Here is a 20,223-nt window from a genome sequence, read left to right as displayed (position 1 = left end):
GCTTATTTTTCAAACCTATTAGAAGAAAATAAACATAATCCTAGGTATTTATTTGAAACGGTGGCTAAACTAACGAAAAATAAAGCTTCAAGCACCGAAGTTTCCAAGCAACACAGCAGTAATGACTTTATGAACTTCTTCACTTATAAGATTGATAATATCAGGGACAAAATTATAACTATGCAACCGTCTACTACAGTATCACATCAGGCAGTGCATTGTAGTCTCCCTGAGGAAAAATTTGATTCATTCGTTGCTATAGGAGAGGAAGAATTTACTAAACTCATTAAATCATCTAAATCTACAACATGTATGGTAGACCCTATACCGACTAAGCTACTGAAAGAAATACTTCCAGAGGTCATAGATCCTCTTCTTAATATCATTAATTCGTCTTTGTCTCTAGGATACGTACCAAAAAACTTTAAGCCGGCTATGATTAAACCGCTTGTTAAAAAAACGCAACTTGATCCTACAGAATTAGTCAATTACAGGCCGATCTCGAATCTACCTTTTCTGTCAAAGATATTAGAAAAGGCAGTATCCTCACAACTGTGTTCCTTTCTTGAAAGAAATGATATCTGCGAGGATTTCCAGTCAGGATTTAGACCGTACCATAGTACTGAAACAGCTCTCGTTAGAGTCACAAATGATTTGCTCTTATCATCCGATCGTGGTTGTATCTCTCTATTAGTGTTACTCGATCTTAGTGCTGCATTTGACACCATTGACCACAACGTTCTTTTAAATAGATTAGAACATTATGTTGGCATTACGGGAATTGCACTAGCATGGTTTAAATCATACTTATCTGACCGTTATCAGTTTGTAGCAGTAAATGATGAGATGTCTCATCGATCACAAGTTCAGTATTGCGTACCTCAAGGTTCAGCATGGCATTAGCTTTCACTGTTATGCCGATGATACTCAGCTCTATATTTCTTCAAAACCTAATGAAACTTATCAATTCACAAAATTAACGGAATGCATAGCGGATATAAAAAATTGGATGACTTGTAATTTCCTACTTCTAAATTCTGAAAAAACAGAGTTTCTAATTATTGGACAAAAAACTTCCTCACGTAATAATCTAGAATACTGTCTAACACTTGATGGCTGCTCTGTTAAGTCTTCGTCGTCGGTTAGGAACCTGGGTGTGCTCTTTGATACCAATCTTTCATTTGAAAGTCACGTGTCTAGTATCTGTAAAACTGCATTTTTCCATCTTAAAAATATATCTAAATTACGCCATATGCTCTCATTGACAAATGCGGAACAATTAGTTCATGCGTTTGTGGCAATCGGTTCAGAAACAGGGACACCAAATGAATAAACCAACTACGCCACCCTGGGGGCTTATTACCAGGGAATCGCCCTAAACAAATCAGGAGCACACAAGGCTCACAGGCTCGTATTGGTTGGAGTCAGGCATGAGACATGGGTGAAGGATACAAACAATAAAATCACTTTATTGATTAAAATGATACAAACAATAAAAAAAGGAAAGAAAAAAACAATAATCAGAAAAAGGATATTCAAAATGGGACACTCCTGGCGACGGAAATTGGGAACGGCAGCCAAATTACTCCACCCAAGGGGCCTCCCTATTCTCCTAAAAGAAAAGAAACAAAGAAAACCACAAACACACGTGCACTCACACTGCACTCAGTCAAACACCTCCAGGTGGCACAGCAATCACTCCAAAATACCACCACCAAGATGAGGAGGGCTGCCGCCCTTAGTTTCCTTGCCGCCCAGGCCTACAATAAAGAACACACATCAGACTCATACACCACACAATAGAGAAAACAAAAAGGAAAAAAAACAAGAAATACACAAAAACAATTATTTGACCCAAATGAACAATGTTCGTCTCAAACCAGTATGATAACAAGCATTCTCATCATAGACAGATACATTCCAGATGATCGTCACCTCACAACATTGTTGAATTTTAGACGTTCACCATTTAAATCAGGGTACTCTCATGAGAACAATTGGATAACCGGATATCCTAGACAGCATCCGGAAAATACAGACCAGGTGTTTGTTTAACTCGTACCGGGCCACAAAGGCCGCACTTGAGCCAAAAAGAAAGAATTAAACAAAACACACATTCACATAATAATAAATAAACCCCAAAAAAAAAAAGAAAACTTAAATCAAAACAATGAACAGTGATGACTAAGAATAATGAGCATCAAGAGCCACTTTATATACACTCTTTACATTCTGAGTACCCAATATCAAATCCCGGGCAGTGAAACCATCCACACCAGTTCTCATGGAATGAAAGAGAAAAGTTAACGTTGCTTTTGCCGTTGAGGTCGGAGATGTCGCAGTGACGCTAGTCAATAAGGCTACACAGCAGAGCAGCACGTAGTAAGTTTGTATTCGCTCAGCAGTCATATATCCGTGAAATCAAGCCAAACAGCAGCACGCAGTAAACTTGTGGTCGCTCAGCATTCGTATATCCGTGAAATCAAGCCAAACAGCAGCACGCAGTAAACTTGTGGTCGCTCAGCAGTTTATGTCGAACCGGACTTCTGATTACAGCGTCCAGTGAATGACAATGATGACGAAACAACCCACCATAACCTTAAACAGGCATATGAAACACACCTGAATTGAAACAAAGAGGAAACTCACTAAGCAGACTTGAGTCGGACTGAGGCATTAAATATAAAAGGTTGGAAACATACCTGAACAGCACGTCATTAAAGAACCACGAAACTCATCTGCTTCTCTAGAAGTTCGCACAACAACGAGCGCCGCTGAATGTATGCCGATTAGTTCCCCTGTCCACTACAACAAAGAAGTCCACATCAACCAGGGCCACAGGAATCACTTGCAACAGAGTCGCTAACCAGCAGCTCTTACCTCTCCAGCTCTTGCACACCGCGCCGGAACAACAGTGACATGACGTCACGTGTAATGCCCTCCCAGGTAACGTACACCAACCGCATTTATAGTCCTCATAACTAGAGTTAAATCACCATCCAGCCGAGCGTTAATAGGCGGAGCTAATGCCTACTGCCACACGTTCATGACCTCAAGGCTAGATTATTGTAATGCTCTAATGGGTGGTTGCCCTGCACGCTTAATAAACAAACTACAGCTGGTTCAAAACGCAGCAGCTCGAGTTCTTACCAGAACCAGGAAGTATGACCATATTAGCCCAGTTCTGTCAAAACTGCACTGGCTCCCTATTAAACATCGCATCAATTTTAAAATATTGCTGATCACTTACAAAGCACTAAATGGTTTAGCTCCGCAGTACTTGAGCGAGCTCTTAACGCATTATAGTCCGTCACGTCTATTGCGATCTCAAAATTCCGGCCAGTTGATAATACCTAGAATATCAAAATCGACTGCTGGCGGTAGATCCTTTTCCTATTTAGCACCAAAACTCTGGAACAGTCTTCCTACCATTGTCCGGGAAGCAGACACACTCTGTCAGTTCAAAGCTAGATTAAAGACACATCTCTTTGACCTAGCTTTCACATAATACATTATAGACTTCTATAATTTAATGTTAGGCTGCATATATTAGGTCAGCCGGAACCGGGAACACTTCCCAAAAATCCTGATGTACTCGTTACATCATGAGAAGAATGGCATCTACGCTAATTTTAGTGTCTGTGTTTATCCCGAGGTTTTCCTGCAGCCTGCCGGATCCAGGCCGTATCCAGATCTGACGAAGGACCTTCGCCTGGACCGATGCCAACGCAGTGCTGAAGTGCCAACTAGTCTCTCCCTATGGAGGATCCCACTACCACTCTACAGATAAGGCGTTGTCGGGAAAATCCGTTTCGCATTCCTACCCCAAAGCAACAAAATAAAATAAAATTCTTTATCAAAATTTATAAGGAAAGACAAGTACTTTGTTTAGGCTTGGCTTGTAGGGAATTCCAAACCTGCGTATATTCAAACGCACATAACTATAGAACCCATTCTAAATGCTCATGTGAACGCCATCAGCGTTTCTCACATCTTCGCGTTTAAAGTCTGTGTAGAGGGAATGGTGTCGTCTTAGCGGCCCCTAATTTAATAACAAATGATCATTGCGACGGAAGCAAATCAATCAAAACTAACTTTAGATGGAAATAACTTAACTCTGCTGTAAAGCCGAAACAATCTCTGTTACCTTAAATTATACGCTTATCTCTGTAAAGCTGCTTTGGAACAATCTACATTGTTAAAAGCGCTATATAAATGAAGATGACTTGACTTGACTTGACTAAAGTAGAATATCGAAATAAAGTGTAACCGCAATTTGTAATCAGCCGAATCAAGTATTTCTATACTAAGTATATTTCATTAACACTTTTGTGGATATTTTCAACAACAAAAAAGATCTAACCTATATAACTGAAATAATTATTCATTCACAACAAAAACTTAAATTTTTGCATGTTTAAAATGAACTGGTTCAGTGACTGTAAATATAATTATACTTTATGTGAAAATTGTAGAAAATTAATCTGGTAAATGATAATTAGCCTGAAAACATGAATGCTAAAATGGTCTCTAAACGCTCTAATTGTGTGAAGTGAAATATAAATGAAAACGTGTGTTTTACGGATATTCAGTCTAAACTCAAGAAGAATGGAAAGAGTGTGTAAGTGTTTGTGAATGTGTGTGTGTGTTAGTTACAGGATCAGAGAATGACACCATTCCTCTGTTATAGTCCAGATACACTCTCACACGTGATCAAGCTTCTGTTCAATACGAAATTCAGACTCAATAACACATCCATACTCCACACACCAAACATCACTGTTGAAGAAATCATGTCCCTTCCTCTGGTTTAATGCTGTAAGTTTCCTCACACAAAATCTCACAGCAACACAAACACAATTATTTCACAATAATTTATCCAATTGACTCTAATACGCAGAAGCAGAAAACTTTATAGGCCAAACCTGAGAAAACGGCATCATCTTATTTTAAAGCCTATTCAACAGAACAAAAGTCTATTGACAAAGACTGCATCATTTTATAGTTAAATATTTTATAGTCTAGATAAAAAGAAATTGGCAGTTTTAATGGGTTTCAATGGGGACATTTTTGTCCTTAAGGTCATGAGTGTAAATATTGTGTGTGCCCAGTGATTTCTGAAAGGAAATAAGAAAATTTCATTAAAAAATGCACACTTGTGCCAAAATTGATGCAGTTGGCATTAACACAGGAAAAAAATATTAAAAAAATCCCAGAGAGAGACAAACACGTAACACAAGGGTTAATTTGGCTCTACGTTGAAGTGTGGTTGATCAATGAGACCCTTTGATTACAGTGTTATTATCGAAGCTTATACCATGGTCTGGGTGAATACTCGATTCTGATTGGCTGCAGGGTGTCCATTAAAAAGTGATAGAGGACACCTAGTAAAGGAGTTCTGGTGAAACTGACTGTTTACCGTTCGAAATTAATAAATAAATGCGCTGGCTACATCAGCTGTGAGTAACCATAGCAACAGGCAGTAAACTGAAGGGTTCTACGAGCTGAGTGGACTATAAATATCTCCAGTTGCTAAATAAACCGTCAGGCGTAACCAGGGAAACCAAGTTCTGTCAGGTCCATTAAGTCAAGAACACACAGACAATAAAAATAATTTAAGAATTTTTATTGAATAGATTGCAAACAGGTTGATGTTCCTGAATTGAAATTTGGCGGTATGGCTCTGTTCAGGGAGTCCTCTGACCTTTCATGAGCACCATGAAATAGCAGAGAGTCAGAGGACAGCAGCAGCAGCATTAGGGAACGTTCACACAGTTTAGGACTGTGAGAGCTAAAATATCCCCCCTGTGAACAGAGCAGGCAACATGACATAAAGCAAAATGCCACGTTATGCATAAGGAAGAGCTGGGGAGGTGGCGGGCAGCAGTAGCGAGCAGCAAGCATGTATGAGCAAACTGAATGTGCTTTAAATAGGGCGCCTTGTTTGAGCTTGGCCATTGAGCAGCGAGGGGAGTTACCCAGCTTATGCAGCTCAGCTGAAGCAGATCAGCTGGCGGGACAGTGTTGAAGCAATAGCATTAGCAGCGTCTTGACTACCTGGCCTGCCAGAACTGACGCTGACGCTCAATTTATTGTTTGTAAAAACTTTAGATTTCGATTGTAAAACTAATTAAAATATAAACTAATGTTTTAAAAATGTGTTATTTGGCAAGTGACCATGGTATAAGCGGGTTAATGCCCTTCGAGGTGTTCATTGTCAGGTATTAATGGACTTCGGCGGAGGCGTCGGACGGTTCACGCCTCGCCGTCGTCCATTAAAGGTCCCATGACATGAAAATTTCACTTTCTGAGGTTTTTTAACATTAATATGAGTTCCCCTAGCCTGTATATGGTCCCCAAGTTTCTAGAAATTTCAATCGGTGTAAATCGAGCTTTTGCTATCTTTCTCTGCCTTTGAGAAAATGGAGGCTCATACGCGCTGATGTTGAATCTCCTCTTTATGACGTTATAAGGAGAAATGTTACCTCCCCTGTCTCTGCTTTGCCCGCCCAGAGAATATTTCTCGCCCATGAGAAAATGAGCTAGGAAGTAGGAACGCACGCGCGCGATTTTAGTTTGTCCACGAGAGATATCATGGCTTTTGAGCGAGCAAAGCATAACAATTGCTCAATAATTGGATGTACAAATGAACACCGAAGGGTCAATACAGAGCTGGGCTTGATGAACCTCTGAAACTAAAGTCTGGATCACTCTCTTTGGCTCAGCTACACACCTCGGACAAGTAAGTCAACTAATGATATAAGTGTGTTGCCTTACTGTTTATGGTTACCTAGATTGTTACACGTAGAATGTGGCTGTAACATTAGCTATGCAGCTATGCAGTTTATGTGTGTGAATACACACACTGTAACGCGAGTGTTGTACACTTCTTTGTTATTTGGATAACCGTTTTCCTGTTGGTTATATGGCGCGCGCGATATCCGCATTTCAAGATCGCAGAGCTTGATGTAATTGTAATAAGATAAATTACAGACGTTACAGATCTCTCATGAAAAGGCAACAGTAAGTTAGGTTAGCGTTAGCTAGATGATAATAACTGTAAACCATCCGAATAAAGTACCGTATCCAGACATAATATTTTAAACTAACCATTCGGAAACGTCCTGCTGAAGGGCATCAGATTCTGGGTCAAACTGAAATGCTTGAAAGACTGCGTGTCTTCGTGCCATTGCTATAACAGTTATCCAACGTAAACATGCATGGTACCGTTGCGCAAGATGGTTAAGGCCACACCCACCCTCCACCTTGCGCCGCCTTTCTCCTCCTCATTATCATTTAAAGCTACAGACACCGAAACGGCCCGTCTGAAGGAAGCTCATTCTGGGACTGGCTTGTAGTGGCTATAATTCTGCACCGAGGCTGAATTTTTGGAAAGAGATTTCAGATACAGTACTAGGGACCACTAAGGCCTATATTAAAGCCTACAAAAAGTAGCATGTCATGGGACCTTTAATACCTGACAATGGACACCTCGTCGGGCATTAACCCTTACATAATTTACAAAACTGTATTAATCTAGAAGCAGAAGCAGATTTAACTGTGATTTTCTGCTGTAATAAACAGTTTAACTGGTAAGATCCTCAGAGGAGTTGCGCTGCCATTAGATAAGAATGGAAAGACAGTCTCAGTGAAGGATGTCCTGAATGTGCGCAGACAGACTTTAGTTACAGGATCAGAGAATGACACTGTTCCTTTGTCATAGTCCAGCTGAACTCTCACACGCTGAAGCTTCTGTTTAACAGTGAAGACAGTGTTGGGTTGCTCTGGGGATTTTGAGCCGTATTTGCTGTCCATGTACCACACATACCAGACATTAGTCTTAAAGAAATCCTTTCCCTTCCTTTGGTTTGATGCTGTTGTCATTCCAAGACTCCAGCGTGTATTGTCTCCAACCTCCACATCCCAGCAGTGTGTTCCTGAGTTAAAGCCCTCAGATCCCAGGACACATGCACACAAGTCAAACCTCTCTGGATTATCAGGAAGTGTTTCATCTCCATCACTGAACGACACACTGGTCAGATCAGCAGAGAGTGTGAAACAAGGAGCTGTTGTGTTTGGATCCAGAGTCAACGGAGCTGCAAAGAGAACAACATCAGATTACAGGATGAAATATGATGTATTAGAAATGTAAATGTAAAAAAAAAATATATATATATATATATATTTTGTTGAAAGAGATCATAAATCATGCAATCATAACAATTGTCTCTCAGTTACTGTCAGAATGGATTGAGGCTTCAGGTTTAATATCAGTATTCAATAAACACTATTGTCTCCTAATACATAAACATAAACCATGAGGAATAGACTTTTCATTATGAGTTCGCTCAATGATCTGAGGATTTTCTTAAATACAGTTCAGATTCACTTAAGTGATTATTAAATATATTTCTATCAAATGTTGATGTTGTGTGTGTTTATGTTACGGGGCGAACAAGACATGAGGCGTGCGGATCCATGTGCAAGCTTTTATTAATAAACATAGTAAACAGGCAGGGTCAGACAACGGCAAACAGGTATAGTTCGGGCAAGACACAAGAGAGATCCTAGGGCAAGCGTGGGTCTACGATTAGCGAACAATATCCAACAGGGCCAGGCAGAGAGATAATCCAGGTACACAAGCAAAGATCCAAATGAGGGGCAAACAGAGTCCGAAGGGCAAGGCAGAGGGTTAATCCTGGAAACACGGGCAGATGTCAAAACACAAGAAAACAGGCAAGGCATAAACAACTTGGCTCCGTAGAGTAGCTATCACTAGGATAAGCGCTAAACAATACTCGGCCCCCACAGAGAGAAAGTCCCAGGCTTATAAAGTGTGTGTTATGGGTGATAGTGATTGTGAGATAGTTTTCAGCTGTGAGCGTGATTAGTGTAATCAGCTGTGTGTGTCGTCCGTGCAATGGATGATGGGAAATGCAGTCCAGTGTGCTGTGTGCTGTGAGAGTCAACATGGAGAAGCGACCTCTGGTGGCTATCGGGCAGAAGGCCACAGACCGGATTCGTGACAGAGCCCCCCCACAAGGAGCGGCTTCCAGACGCTCCAATACAATCCAGGAGGGCGGTGGAGCGGAGGCGGACCCGGGGGCGGGCTGGAGGGCCAGGCCCGTGGAGTGGAAGAGGGCCTGGAGACTGCGACAGGACGGCAGGCCAGGGTGGATCAGGCTGTGCAGGCGACCAGGGCGGATCAGGCTGTGCAGGCGACCAGGGCGGATCAGGCTGTGCAGGCGACCAGGGCGGATCAGGCTGTGCAGGCGACCAGGGCGGATCAGGCTGTGCAGGCGACCAGGGCGGATCAGGCTGTGCAGGCGACCAGGGCGGAGACGACCCTTCGGGCGGCCACGGCGGAGACGACCCCTTGGGCGGCCACGGCGGAGACGACCCCTCGGGCAGCCATGGCAGAGCTGAAGGACCCTCGGACGTCCAGGGCGGAACAGGAGACCACCCCTCTGGAGGTCCTGGCAGATCAGACTGGTCCGGAGGTGTATTGCCCCCCCTCAAAATTTTCTTGGAGAGGCTCCCCGGTAAAGAGTCCTGGACCAGCGATGAAGAGGGCTTTGAGCTGGGCAGGAGCAGCGGCGAAGAGGGCTTTGAGCTGGGCAGGACCAGCGGCGAAGAGGGCTTTGAGCTGGGCAGCGATGAGGGCTCTGGGCTGGACGGGACCAGCGGCGAAGGAAGCTCTGGGCTGGACAGAACCAGCGGCGAAGGAAGCTCTGGGCTGGACGGGACCATCTTGTCCTGAGACACTGGTTCGGCGGAGACCATCTTGTCCTGAGACATTGGCTCGGCGGTGGCCATCTTGTCGGAAGACACTGGCTCGGCGGGCATGACGCTCTCAGTCTCAGGCTCGACTGGACTGGCGTGAAGCTCTGGCTCGGCACTCGGGACGTGAACAGTCTCTGGATCGGCAGACGGGACGTGAACAGTCTCTGGATCGGCAGACGTGACGTGAACAGTCTCTGGATCGGCAGAAGCGACGTGAACCGTCTCTGGATCGGCAGAAGCACCGTGAACGGTCTCTGACTTGGCAGAAGCGACGTGAACGGTCTCTGGCTCGGCAGACGCGACGTGAACGGTCTCTGGCTGGGCAGACGTGACGTGAACAGTCTCTGGCTGGGCAGACGTGACGTGAACAGTTTCTGGCTGGGCAGACGTGACGTGAACAGTCTCGGGCTGGGCCATCTTGTCCGAAGACACAGGCTCGGCAGGCGTGACGTGAACAGGCTCGGCAGGTGTGACGGCGGAGACTTCGACGGAAAGAGACTCTGGAACGGTGGTTTTGGCAGGACGAGACCCCGTTCGGCTGATCTTCTTGGCCCTCCGTGCTGACATGAGCGATGGGTCCATCACGCTGGACATTAATCTAGGACGTCCAGATACTGATCCGGCGATGGGCCTGATGGGTGGCATGACGTGATCCTCATCCACGATACCCACAGTGAATAGTGAGCCAATAGTCAAAGCAAAATCAAAAAAACCACTCAGTGATGAACGTGGACCCTCACGTCTAAGCTGAGATTGTAATGGTTGATTAATGCCATCACAAAAAATCTCAATCAAGATAATGTCCGGTAAATCAGAATAACGAGAGAAGACTAAAAACTCTCTAATATGGTTCTCTAGTGATCGTGAGCCTTGTTTGAGGGCAAACAATAGTCTTGTAGTGTCCATACCTGACAAATGTCCATCTGAAAAGTTGCTGGATCCTTGTGTGGCCGAGTATTGGCAGGCCGATATTATCGGCCGATATTAGGCATTTTCAAAACTATCGGTATCGGCATTTATAACGGCCGATAAATGAATATTTCAAAAATAAAATAAAAAACGGACGAAACACCCTTCAAACAAGTTATGAGTGTTGGCGTTGTATAGTTTGTCCACCAGAGGGCACTCTACACCGTCCCTGTTGGCAACACTCGTGTATAACGCGCCACACATTCTGCAACCTGCTGATCCAGCCAGAGTCGGGCAGAGAGAACCGCGAGTGAGATCAGCGGTGAAGTGTGTTCATGGTGAGTTGGTCACGACTCACGAGACATACATTGCTTGAATAACAAATAAAAGAACATCCCTATCAGTTCTCTTAACTCAAATAAGGATGACAAAATTCGTGACTATCATGTCCAGTTTTGCTGCGGTTAAATAAGCCGAGAGTGAAGCGGAACAACGCGACGTAGGCTGATTCACATCACATAAAATGTTAACACTGCAGTTCAATAAAGGTCCATAATGTGCATGTGCTTTAATGCTTTGTCGGTTAAACATTTAATTTTAAATGCTGATGCGCTGTTCTAACGTGTGCGTTTCTCAGCGCGTACATGTGAAGCTCACATGCACTAAAAGCCTTTCTACCAGCGCCTGGATACTGGACTTAGTTATCTTTCGAGTCTTATTGTGCTAATACTGTTAAATACACGCAAGATTTACATAAACAAAGTCGGTTGTCTAAAGTGAAGGCAAAATTGAGAGAAAATCTGCTTGTCAAATGCGTGTACATTAGACGTGTCGTGCTCAGCTCTTAAAGAGACAGTAGCAATTGTAAACACACTGCCGCTTGTCCTTAAAGGGATAGTTCACCCAAAAATAAAAATGATCTTATTATTTACGCACTCTAATGTTGTTCCAACTGTATTAATTTCCTTCTAATTTTTTTCTAATATTAATAGTTTGAAGAATGTGGGTAACCAAACAGTAGCTGGTCCCCATTGACTTCCAAAGGAGAAAAATATACTATGGAAGTCACTGGGGTACATCAACTGTTTGGTTACCCACATTCATCCAAATAACTTTTATTTTCAACAGAAGAAAAAAACAACTTGAGAGAGTAAATTATGACAGTTTGAATTTGTTGACAAATTGAATGTGAAATTGTTGTTTTTGTTCAAAGGACTAAACGTTTAGTCTTAAAAAAATATCTTAAGTTTGTATTTTTATACATTTTATTTATCAGAACGTTAATATATTTTGATGTTCCTCCGTTCTGTTGTGACAATAAAAGAAACAAGTTTCTTTTTAAAATGCATTATCATATTATTTTAGTTAAAACTCATAAATAACTACAAATAACTAATGTTAGGGAAATCTGTTAATGTTTTGTTGCGCGTTTCTAAAAAAAAAAAAAAAAAAAAAATATCGGCCGATATATCGGAATATCGGATTTTAAAACCAACAAATATTTGTATCGGTATCGGCCTTCAAAATCCTTTATCGGTCGGGCTCTAGTGATTAGTGTAATCAGCTGTGTGTGTTGTCCGTTCAATGGATGATGGGAAATGCAGTCCAGTGTGCTGTGTGCTGTGAGAGTCAACATGGAGAAGCGACCTCTAGTGGCTATCGGGCAGAAGGCCACAGACCGGATTCGTGACAGTTTATATGTGAACTATCTTCTGCACTGGTGTCAAATCTGCCGAGACTCACTGTGTTGGACAGTTTCCAGCATCTTCTTCCAGACTCTGAACGGCAGGTTACCCAGATAACGCGACACATGAATCAAAGCTCCAGAACTCATCCGTGGATCCGGCTGTGAGATCTGGACTCTGAGGAACATTCAGGAGTCAGAACTGCAGTGAATTTGAGTTCAGATCCACTGAGAGAAGAGATACGAACAGCTCACTTACCTTTCCATTGAGGCCTTAAAGTTCTGGAAAATATAGAGTTTGAAAACATTTTAATATCTTATCAAACACTCTCACTGTCAATGAGTCTCTCTATACAAGTCGTTTTATGCACAAAGAATGAAGCCAGATTGATTTGTCACCTTTAGAAACGAGACGTCATTGTCTTTCATCATCTCCTCCATGTCTCTGATTGTGTGTGAAAGAGCTGAGATGTGTGTGTTCATCTCCTCCAGCTTCTCCTTCATCCTCTGCTTCTTCTGCTCCTCTTCCTCTCTCACTGCAGTGATTGTAGCTTCTTCTTCGTCTCTGAGAAACTGATGAAGCTTCTCAAACTCTTCTTTAATCTGACGCTTTGTGTGCTCAGCTTGAGACTGAAATCAAATCACATTCACTTCAATCATCTCAATCAACACAAATCTCGAATACCCGACATATAACGGATCCAGGAGCAGAAGCTGCTCGTCATTTACAGAAATAATCAACTGGAATCCATTATATTAAATATATCGATTTATAACAGTATAAAGTGATCCTCCAGCTGTAATGAAAATGACTCGTGATTCTGTTTCCTCACACTGATGTGTTGAGCTGTTTTCTCAAACTCTCCTTTCTTCTTTTCATTGTGTTGAAGTTTCTGTTGTAAGGACTTCAGTGCTGTATTGAGCTCCTCCTAGAATTGAACAAAAATACATTAAACACCAGATTACAGAGAAGAGAAGAAAATACAGTGATATGACCATGCAATTCTGTGCAAAAGTATTGACCCCCACCCTGATTTCTTCTGTTTTTGTGTAAATATCATACTAAATTGATTCAGAAATTAAAACTTACCATAAAACAAAGGCAGCCTGAGTGAACACAAAGTACAGCTTGTAAATGACAATGTTATTTACTGAAGCAAAAAAGTTATCCAATACTAACTTGAACTGCGTGATAATGTATTTGGCCCCATAGTTACTAATTCCTCAAATCTATGAAACTGTATTTATAATGTTGTTGCTGGACTAACACAACCAGTCCTGATCACTGCAGCCCTGTTCAATCAAATAAACACTTAAATAAGACTTTTTCAACAGCATGACGTTGGTTAATAGGTCTTAAACAGTAACACACTATTGACAAAGAAGACGGTGATTGAAAAACATCCGTCTGTAATGGATTACAAAGCTATTTCAAAGGCTCTTGGACTCAAAGAACCACAGCGAGAGCCATTATATCCGGCACAGAAGCAAACCTTCCCAGAAGTGGCTCAAAGTCACCAAAGGGCCAAGAACAATATCGTAGGAACTGAATTTTCTTATTTTCTATCAGAAAATGCTAAATCACAATATCTTATCTTTAGTCTGCAAACTGAAGCTCAAGCAACAAGACAACGATTCAAAGAATAGTAAGTAAATCCACCTCTGCACATTTGTGCTCTTTTTTGCAAAATAATGATATCTATCAAAATGGCCCCACTATTTAGTATGAAACACAAAAACATAAGAAATCAGGATGGCCAAATACTTTTACAGCACAGTAAATGTCATATAAAGTTGAGTAAAATGACATTGAAATAGTAATGCATGAATGTGATGATATCTAAGTTTATGACTAATTATTGTTCTTTACATGTGAAACAAGAAACATTTGTCTTACCTTGTAAGATGAAACCACTTCACTGATGGGTCTGAATTTATGATTGTCATGTTTTTGTGAATTAATGCACACTATACAGACAGGCTGTTTGTCCTCCAGACAGAAGAGTTTGAGTTTCTCACTGTGTAAACTGCAGATCTCCTCAGATCCTGATGAACGTTTCTCATTTCTCTCCTTCAGGAACGACTCACACAAGTTTTTTAATGCCAGATTGAGTGGAGGTTCACCTTTTGAGGATCTCCTGCAGACAGGACACTCCTGAGTTTTCTTAGTTTTCCAGAACTGTTGTAGACACTCCTTACAGAAACTGTGACTACAGGACAGAAGAACAGGAACGTTGAAGATTTCATGACACACGGGACAAATATAATCATCTTCAGCTGCTGAAGCCATTTTCACCGTTTGAGTCTCGCAAACTAAACTCTACTTTCACTTCCTGAACGATGGTTTTCAAAAATGAATCACAATGAGAATCAAAGATCTGCTGTCTGTTCAGAAATGAACATCACAAAAGTCCTTCTGTAAAGTTTTTCTCTGTGTTCTCCATTGATTGCTTATTCTTTAATGTTTGTGTTGAGACAAAGTCGGTGTGACAGAAAGGAGAAATAACAAGTCAGTCTCTTCCTGGTTAGTGTTGTAAGAGGGAGTTTATGATCACCTTTGGGTGTGTACAAACAGGTCAAACAGGAACGTCAGAATTTCATCAAGTAAAATGTATTCAAAATGGACATGATGTTAAAAAATAATGCTGTAAAACTTTTACAATACAAAACTATTAATCATAAACGACCTCAAAATGCTTATGGGTCATTGACGAATAAGGTTTTTAAAAGTGTAAAAAAATAGAATGGAGATATAACTATATTTGAAACCATTTTTTAGTTTACCTAGGTGTTAACAATAAGATTTTGTGGTTTGTACAATCAATTAACACAAATTTGTCACCAAAAAAGTCATTCGGTTTAACCATGAATATATCCAAAATTATTAATTTGCAGATAATTATTCATGAAAAAAACTGATTTGACATTGATGTTGAGATAGTATATAGTGTGTACCACAGAAGAAATATTAAATAAAATTATCACTGATCTCATAAATATAATCATTTTATTGGACTACTCTAAACACTCTAACATATTCAAGTAAAACTTTGCACAGGGAAAGGAGAAAAGGGGAAATGTAAAAAAAAAAAAAGAAGCCTTATCTGCTTTATATTTGTATTATTGTAGTTCCTTTAGTTATTAAAAACAATATTATTCCATTTAAATATTTACTATATCGGTTTTACCGAATGACCAAGTCCGGTTATACCGAATGACCATGTCTGCTGCCCTTGACATTATGAATATTTAAGACAATAAACAGACACAAATAGCTTCAAAAGAACATTTTATTGTTAATATATATTAACAATATTGTTAATATAATAGGCTATTAATGTAAAAAGTACTTCAAACATTAAAACATTTTGATATCCAACATTTTGATATTGTAATGAACATAACTCGTATCGCAAATTATATTAATTAAAACATTAGGGGCCCTATTTTAACGATCTGAAACGCAAGTATCAAGCGTGAAACGCAAGTAACTTTGTGGGCGGGTCTTGAGCGCTGTTGCTATTATACCGGCGGGATAAATGACTCTTGCGCCCGACGCAAATCTAAAATGGGTTGGTCTGAAGTAGCGTCATTACTGTGTGTTTGGTTTAGGTGTGTTTTGGGCATAACATGAAATAAACCAATCAGAGCGACATCTCACATTCTCTTTAAGAGCAGGCGCGCTTGTTCCATGGCGGATTGCTATTTTAACGGCGGATTTGCCAGAAGCACACCAGGAGCGGTTCACAGCCGAGGAGACCGACGTTCTCGTCAGGGCCATAAAACTCAGAGAAGTGACATTGGGGATGGAGAAACACACCCATTAGCTTCGGTTAAACAGGCATTTAATAATTTGGGTAAATGTGTAAGCTAGATTTATGCCTATTTTTTCACATCTTCATGGACACAACAATGATTTCCCTCGTGTGTTAATATTTTTCCTTGTAATAATGTATGGTTTTCTAAAAATGAGAACTGCTGCTTCTGTGTGTAGATGAGATAAGCAAAGTATATGCGCATTGTGCACACACTACATTGATTATGGCCAAGCATGCGCCCTTAAAATAGCATCTGAATAACATGCGCAACGCGCCACTGACTTTACACTAGGTTTTTCCTGGTCAGTGGCGGAATTGTTTTCTAAACCAAGTTGAGCGCAAGTTCATTTCCTAATTTACCGGCGTGCATCTGTGGAGGGAAAAGTCCGCTGTGCGCGGGTGCAAAATAGGAATGATACATGCGTCGGTGTACAAAGTCAATTGCACTGGGTGCAAGATAGGGCCCTAAAACATTAAAGCATTTAATTGGTCTTGGAACAAGTGTTTAAATTGTTAAACAATGAGCTGCTAGGCTATAAATTCATGAAAAATGTTCGGATTTGAAGATATCCCTCTCTGTTTGGGTTGCTAGGGTGCTCTTAATGGTTGCTAGGGCATGGCTTGATAGCTTCACAATGATCCTGAGAGACTGATTGGTTGCCTGAGTAAAATGAGCCCACCTCCTTGTCTCTATGACAATGTCGTCATTCGTCGTCGGTTAGGAACCTGGGTGTGCTCTTTGATACCAATCTTTCATTTGAAAGTCACGTGTCTAGTATCTGTAAAACTGCATTTTTCCATCTTAAAAATATATCTAAATTACGCCATATGCTCTCATTGACAAATGCGGAACAATTAGTTCATGCGTTCATGACCTCAAGGTTAGATTATTGTAATGCTCTACTGGGTGGTTGCCCTGCACGCTTAGTAAACAAACTACAGCTGGTTCAAAACGCAGCAGCTCGAGTTCTTACCAGAACCAGGAAGTATGACCATATTAGCCCGGTTCTGTCAAAACTGCACTGGCTCCCTATTAAACATCGCATCAATTTTAAAATATTGCTGATCACTTACAAAGCACTAAATGGTTTAGCTCCGCAGTACTTGAGCGAGCTCTTAACGCATTATAGTCCGTCACGTCTATTGCGATCTCAAAATTCCGGCCAGTTGATAATACCTAGAATATCAAAATCGACTGCTGGCGGTAGATCCTTTTCCTATTTAGCACCAAAACTCTGGAACAGTCTTCCTACCATTGTCCGGGAAGCAGACACACTCTGTCAGTTCAAAGCCAGATTAAAGACACATCTCTTTGACCTAGCTTTCACATAATACATTATAGACTTCTATAATTTAATGTTAGGCTGCATATATTAGGTCAGCCGGAACCGGGAACACTTCCCAAAAATCCTGATGTACTCGTTACATCATGAGAAGAATGGCATCTACGCTAATTTTAGTGTCTGTGTTTATCCCGAGGTTTTCCTGCAGCCTGCCGGATCCAGGCCGTATCCAGATCTGACGAAGGACCTTCGCCTGGACCGATGACAACGCAGTGCTGAAGTGCCAACTAGTCTCTCCCTATGGAGGATCCCACTACCACTCTACAGATAAGGCGTTGTCGGGAAATTCGTTTCGCGTTCCTACCCCAAAGCAACAAAATAAAATAAAATTCTTTATCAAAATTTATAGGGAAAGACAAGTACTTTGTTTAGGCTTGGCTTGTAGGGAATTCCAAACCTGCATATATTCAAACGCACATAACTATAGAACCCATTCTAAATGCTCATGTGAACGCCATCAGCGTTTCTCACAGGTTCGCGTTTAAAGTCTGTGTAGAGGGAATGGTGTCGTCTTAGCGGCCCCTAATTTAATAACAAATGATCATTGCGACGGAAGCAAATCAATCAAAACTAACTTTAGATGGAAATAACTTAACTCTGCTGTAAAGCCGAAACAATCTCTGTTACCTTAAATTATACGCTTATCTCTGTAAAGCTGCTTTGAAACAATCTACATTGTTAAAAGCGCTATATAAATGAAGATGACTTGACTTGACTTGACAATGTGCTGCAAAGATATCCTTCTGGGCCTTTTATAATGGCAGTCTATTTAAACAGTTGCTAGGGTGCTCTTAATTGTCGCTAGGGTGTGGCTTAATGGCTTCATGATGATCTTGAAAGACTGATTGATTGCCTGAATAAAATGAGCCCACCCCCTTGTCTCTATGATACTGTGCTGCAAAATCATGTTCAATACAAAATCCCTATGCAATTTACCATAGTAGGATAAACATGCACAATCCAGGTTTTTTGGGCATTCCCTTCACCATAGCATGTCTTTCAGGCACCTATATTATTGAATATAATAATATAAATAATAAAAACAAATGATACCTTTCCCTTCTTTTGGCGAGCATCTGTTCTTTTTTAACAGCATCAGCATTGATCCTTGCCCAGAAGTGATTTAATTATAAATCTATAAAAATGTCAAAATTCAGTCAAAATTATATTTTACATTTTATAATAATATACTCTGCACATACTCTGCACATTTTCTATTAATGAAATGTTGTATTTATTTATTCCAGATATGTACAAATATGACCAACATACATTGCTGTCATTCGATACAACCAGTAAGTCATTCGTTATAACCAAAATTTTGGTTTAACCGAATGACTCTTTTGGTTATAACGAATGACAAAATCTTCATTCAATGCTAACAAGCTGATATCTAGCTGCCTAGCTTGTTAGTTAGCTAGCTAGCTACCAAAAGGACAATCAAACATTTTATATTTAGTAAACGTTTTTGAAATATTACAACATTATCCATGTTTTATAGCGGTTGTACCGAATGACCTGATATTTGGGGACATTTGTATGAGCAAGTTAAAACATGAATTTTTCTAATAGTTAAGAGAGAGTTAATTACTTTGCTTCACAACCATGCGATCCTTTGCAGGTGTCTGAATGATGTCACATCCTGTCACATAATATTGACCACATGACTTGATCCAAAATGGAGCCCTTTATATTGGTTACTCCGAATGACATCAATGAAAATCATTTTTCCGGACATTATTTCTCATAACAAAGCAATGACTTCAACACATAACTTTAATTCCATTTTGCACTATGTTGATATATAATGTTATAAAATCATGCCAGAATAAAAAATATATAAATTTCTTAAATTTTAAGATATTTTAATCACAAATGAAATTGCTGTATTGGCCTTCGGACGGTTAAACCGAATGATCTTTTGACACTTCAAAATCTTTAAAATACCTTTATATGTAGTAAAATATAATTAAAACCTTTTGGATTCAGTAAAAGAGATCAAGTTGTACTACCTTACATACTTTGGATGTTATATATTTGTTTTTTTTAATTATTATTAAGGCCTTTGGACAAAAAAAATGACCCGTCACGTCATTGACCCTTATACGTGTTTTATTTATCGCTCTTTATTTGTCAGAGAGTTTTTCCAGGTCTGTCATGATCAAATCAAATCAAATATTATTTATGTAGCACAGAGAACAACAGTTGGCCATTGTGCTGTACAACAGAATAAATATCTAAAAAACTAAAAAAGAGCGCAAAGGGAGTTTACATCAAAAACACTAATCAGAAAATTCAACATTCATTTTCTGTCATGCTCAAATCTTTGTCAGTTTAATGGACAGGAATAAAGATCTGAGCGACTTTGACAAGGGCCAGATTGTTATGGCGAGGTGACTGGGTCAGAGTATCTCTGAAACTCTTGTGTGTCAGGCTTGTGTGTCACTCCCGGTCAGCAGTGGTGAGGATTTACCAACAGTGTCCGAGGAGGGACGAATACACACCGGCGACAAGGTGTTGGACACCCAATACTCATCGATGGACGAGGGAAATGAAGGCTATCTCATCAGGTCCGAGCCAGCAGAAGTTCCAGTGTGGCATAAGTCACACACAACTTTAATGATGTTATGGGAAGAAGAATTTGTTTTATTTATTTGCTCAAGGTCGCTTTACATGGGAGGAATGT

General features: G+C 40.6%; 1 protein-coding gene across 1 annotated transcript; it reads right to left on the bottom strand.

Moving 5' to 3' along the window:
* Positions 1-4,777: 4,777 nt before the first annotated feature.
* Positions 4,778-14,911, bottom strand: LOC307168340 (zinc-binding protein A33-like). The gene is made up of 6 exons (XM_079888197.1): positions 14,274-14,911; positions 13,210-13,305; positions 12,776-13,006; positions 12,636-12,658; positions 12,436-12,554; positions 4,778-8,096 (listed from the first exon to the last, which is right to left on the bottom strand). Exons 1-6 carry the CDS (start codon positions 14,664-14,666, stop codon positions 7,555-7,557), a joined length of 1,404 nt encoding a protein of 467 aa, XP_079744323.1. The 5' UTR covers positions 14,667-14,911; the 3' UTR covers positions 4,778-7,554.
* Positions 14,912-20,223: the final 5,312 nt, after the last annotated feature.

Source organism: Squalius cephalus, assembly GCF_949319135.1.
Source record: "Squalius cephalus genome assembly, chromosome: 1".
Lineage (NCBI taxonomy): Eukaryota > Metazoa > Chordata > Actinopteri > Cypriniformes > Leuciscidae > Squalius > Squalius cephalus.
Note: the sequence above shows the minus strand (reverse complement) of the source record. Positions and strands in the feature narration are given on the sequence as shown.

Coding starts and splice junctions, on each gene's coding strand:
- LOC307168340 (XM_079888197.1), bottom strand. CDS start 14,666: ATGGCTTCAGCAGCTGAAGATGATTATATTTGTCCCGTGTGTCATGAA. Junction 13,306..14,273: donor AAGTGGTTTCATCTTACAAG/GTAAGACAAATG, acceptor GTTCAATTCTAG/GAGGAGCTCAATACAGCACT. Junction 12,659..12,775: donor ATGACGTCTCGTTTCTAAAG/GTGACAAATCAA, acceptor TATATTTTCCAG/AACTTTAAGGCCTCAATGGA.